Raw genomic sequence first — 3976 nt, 5'->3', positions numbered from 1 at the left:
ATTATTTTTCACATAATTTACATTATTACAATACCTTTCTCCCCAGCCTGGCACAAACGGCTCGATTAGTTCTAGGTTTGATGAAGGCCCGCCTTCCGAAAAATGAAATGTGTTGTGACTGGTTAGCTGTCCCAGTGCGTTGTGATTGGTGAACAGCTTAGACGGTGTTTCAGTACTGCCATGCCCCTTGCCAAAGCAGCAAGTTCTGCAAGTTCCAAGAGGATCACGCAGAACCTTTGCACGCACGGATATTGCAAGAGTGGTAACGTTGGTAACGTTATTGTTTTTTTTTTTGGCTAAATCACGTTTTAGATAGGATGTCAACAACCTAACTGCATTAATTTTCTGAAGACAGTCAGTTTCCTTCAGAAATACAGTGATATAAAAACACCCGCACTCAATGTATGGGAAACACTGTAGTCTCATAATTGAAGTGTAAATTCTGCAGATTACATCATTGTCCAGTATTGTACTGTCAGCAATTTGTTATAAATACCTTTTCATAATTGTAACATAAATGCACTGAAAGCATTTAAAGAAGAAATGTATATAAAAGCAGATACCAAATATGTACCATGTTAAAACTTTGTTCTGTAGTATGTGTTGTTTATTTTGAGGTTAAAGTAAATGTTTTTGGTGACAGCTCTCTGATTATATCATAGACACTCAACTGAGTTCATCTCAGGTCATATGTGACCCTGGAGCACAAAAGCAGTCTTAAGTCGCTGGGGTATATTTGTAGCAATAGCCAACAATACATTGTATGGGTCAAAATTAGAGATTTTTCTTTTATGCCCAAAATCATTAGGATATTAAGTAAAGATCATGTTCCATGAAGATATTTAGTAAATGTCCTACTGTAAATATATTAAAACTTAATATTTGATTAGTAATATGCATTGCTAAGAATTTAATTTGAACAGCTTTAAAGGTGATTTTCTCAATATTTAGATTTTTTTGCACCCTCAGATTCCAGATTTTATAGTTGTATCTCAGCCAAATATTGTCCTATCCTAACAAACCATACATCAATGGAAAGCTTATTTATTCAGCTTTCAGATTATGTATAAATCGTGTTTTGGGTTTTGGGGTCCAGGGTCACAAATATACAACCAAAATTAAAATAAATATTATATTTTGATTAAAGAAAATTACGTTTTTTTTTTTTACCCTTATGTTTTTTTTTTAATTATTATTATTGTTTCCAGACAGGTTTCAGTAGTAAGAGTCTAATGAATTGAAAAATTACCAATAAACTGGATCTGCATACATTTCCATAATGACAGTTTTAGGGAAACTATCATAAAAAATAATGTAACAATGTATAATAGGCTGAAAATAGGCTTTATTGCCCTTTTGCAAAATATAAATTGTTTTTTATTCTAAGTGAAATATGATATTTTCATGAGATTTACCATTATATCTCTGTGTATGCGTATATTTATATCTCTGGTGGAGTATCTCTGGCAGTGTCTTTCTTAACTAAAGTTTTTACAGTTTTGTGTAACTTTTACAAATCTTTTACAAAACTCTACAGCAATGGATTGCCTTTTTCTTCTATAGATTCAGTAAAGCCTTCTTTATGAACAGGTTCTTTCTGTGAGCCGATACAGAATGTCATTTACATTTTTCAAATTATTAGACAAAATCTGAAGGCAGGCCGTCATTGTCCAACATTGTAAATAAAGGGAAGCGATATTATACATTATTAATGGGAGTATTGATGGAAAAACACCTAATTGTTTGATCTGATTGTTATGTGGCAAGAAATTACATCAGTGTGATTCACAGCTGCATCCTCTAAACTTTCTTTAAAGCATCTGTCAAGCATTTTTATGATTTTTTCCCGTTTTTTTTTTCATGGCATATAATTCCCAGGGGAATAATGAAATATTAAGACGCAGATTAGTTTACATGGATACTGTGGCTGTTACCAGTGATGAGGCTTCACAGTAGCAGTCGAGGTAATCGATCTGCACTGAGGGGAAATGAGAAGCTCTGCCGGCCTATAGTTACATCTGAATGGAGGAAGAAGATCACTTTTCACACGGGCTTTTTGCGTACATTTTAGGAATACGTTCTAGTGTTTTGGTGGCACAATAACCAAGAGATTGTTCAAAAGGTAGGGTGTTAGTATGTTTGTGAAGTTTCAGTTGCCCAAAAATAAGAACTGCACTTAAGTAATTATAGTACGAGTGGCTTTGCTACACTGTAGTGATATCAAAATGATCTTCAGCTTGTCTACATGGAGATTTATTAACTATCTCATCAGCAGCCGTTTGTCTTTGTTCTCTCTGTGTGTGTCAGGCTGAAGAAGAGGCGGCCCGTCTGGCTTCATTGCCTGCCTGGAGGAGAGATATCATGAAGAAGAAGATGGAAGAAGAGAGGTGAGTTAAAGCAAGTCTTTCTGTTTGCTTCTTACTGTCTCCTGTGTTTTTCTGTTTACTGTTTGTAAACCTCATTCAGACCTCAAGCTTTTACTGTTTTCAATACACTCTAGTTTTTACTAGTATTGTAAAGTTGATTATATATATGTGGCACATAACCTGATGTTTCCATGCAAATCTGTGAATTTTCTGTCTTTTACTCTCAATGTCTTATATGGATTATAATACCAAAGTGATCAGATGTAAGTAAAACTGTAAACCATTTTATGTAGTAGTGTTTTTTTAATTGTTGTAGTAGATTTTAGGCAAATGTACAAGCATTTAAACATATACATATATCTGTACATGTAATCCTTTATTTCTTTTATCCACTCCTGGATGGACAGGGAACAGAAAAGGTAAGACACTGTCTAGTTATAGCAGTACTAGTGGTAGCTGTAGAAGTAGTTTCTGTTTCTTACATTGTATTAATGTGCATTATGTCATTTGATCAAAAACGTGAATGCACCTAATTCTCTTTTTCTTGTTTCTCCTCGTCCCTGCAGAAAAGAGGAGGAACGGCGGCAAATGGAAAAGGAGAACGAGCAGAAGTTGGAACTGGAGCGACTACGAATGCTGGGCTATGATGAATCTAAGCTGGCGCCGTGGCAGCGGCAGATTATTTTAAAGAAAGGCGACATAGCGAAACAGTAGAAACTCCCAGTCACCCCATGCGCTCTCGCACAGCTCTCTGCTGGTGTATAACTGTAGGACACTGTTGAGAATCTGCCAGACCCTTTAGACTCAAACCACGCGTGGGTCACCAGACAGCGTTCTGCTCGATGACCACTTCAGCAGCGCTTCGTCTGAGTCTCAGTAAATGTTATTGAGCTCTGAAGATGCATTGTAGAATATTAAAGATGTTTTTTTTTTTTAATTAACTTTAAGTGGTCATAATCTGTCAAGTGTGATAAGTCCTGAACAGGTGTTATGGCACAATGTATTCTTACATAAAGTAAGTGACGTTTCTGTTATGATGCATCTATATTGATTCGATAAAAAATTGCAGTTTGGAAACCATAAATTATATATATATATATATGGGTCAAAGACGAAAAAGGGTTTAAGCATAAAAACAATACTGCTTTAAATTGTTGTTGTTTTTCCACAAAAAAAAAAAAAATTTTCTGTTTCATGTAATTGTATTTTTGTTTTTGTTTTTCTGAGCAAAAAATAAATATCATACATTTTTCCCTGATTTACAGAAGACACCCACTAAAATGTCATTCAGTGTAACAATCTTGTCAGGCATATTTACAACAAAAATCAATTTATGACATATTAAAAAACTAATAACTTTCACCCCAAAATACTAATTAGTTCTTATTTTCCTTTTTTTTTAATTTGCCTCTATCCTATGTTTTGCCCATTTGTCAGTAAGAATTTTTTTACTCATTTAAAACGCAATAAAATTGAATATGCTCCCTTATAATTTTATATATTTTAATATGTACAGGTCAGAATAAGCATGTTGTTTGAATTTTTACAAAACTATAAGTGTTACACTGAATGACAATGGAACATTATTTCAACCAAATTTTGACATTTTA

At 34.1% G+C, this 3976-nt stretch overlaps 1 protein-coding gene across 1 annotated transcript in view; it reads left to right on the top strand.

Moving 5' to 3' along the window:
• Window positions 1-3419, top strand: part of LOC107693412 (espin-like) — an 80296-nt gene extending 76877 nt beyond the window's left edge. Inside the window, exons 13-16 of the mRNA XM_016492797.1 lie at window positions 2308-2387; window positions 2621-2629; window positions 2774-2785; window positions 2933-3419. Coding sequence (XP_016348283.1) covers window positions 2308-2387; window positions 2621-2629; window positions 2774-2785; window positions 2933-3080 — 249 coding nt within the window. The 3' untranslated portion in view covers window positions 3081-3419. The remainder of the gene's footprint in view (window positions 1-2307; window positions 2388-2620; window positions 2630-2773; window positions 2786-2932) is intronic.
• The last annotated feature ends 557 nt before the right edge of the window (window positions 3420-3976 follow it).

This window comes from Sinocyclocheilus anshuiensis, unplaced genomic scaffold, assembly GCF_001515605.1.
Source record: "Sinocyclocheilus anshuiensis isolate Anshui unplaced genomic scaffold, SAMN03320099.WGS_v1.1 scaffold1562, whole genome shotgun sequence".
NCBI lineage: Eukaryota > Metazoa > Chordata > Actinopteri > Cypriniformes > Cyprinidae > Sinocyclocheilus > Sinocyclocheilus anshuiensis.
The sequence above is the reverse complement of the archived record's forward strand: the minus strand, read 5'-3'. Positions and strand labels throughout refer to the sequence as shown.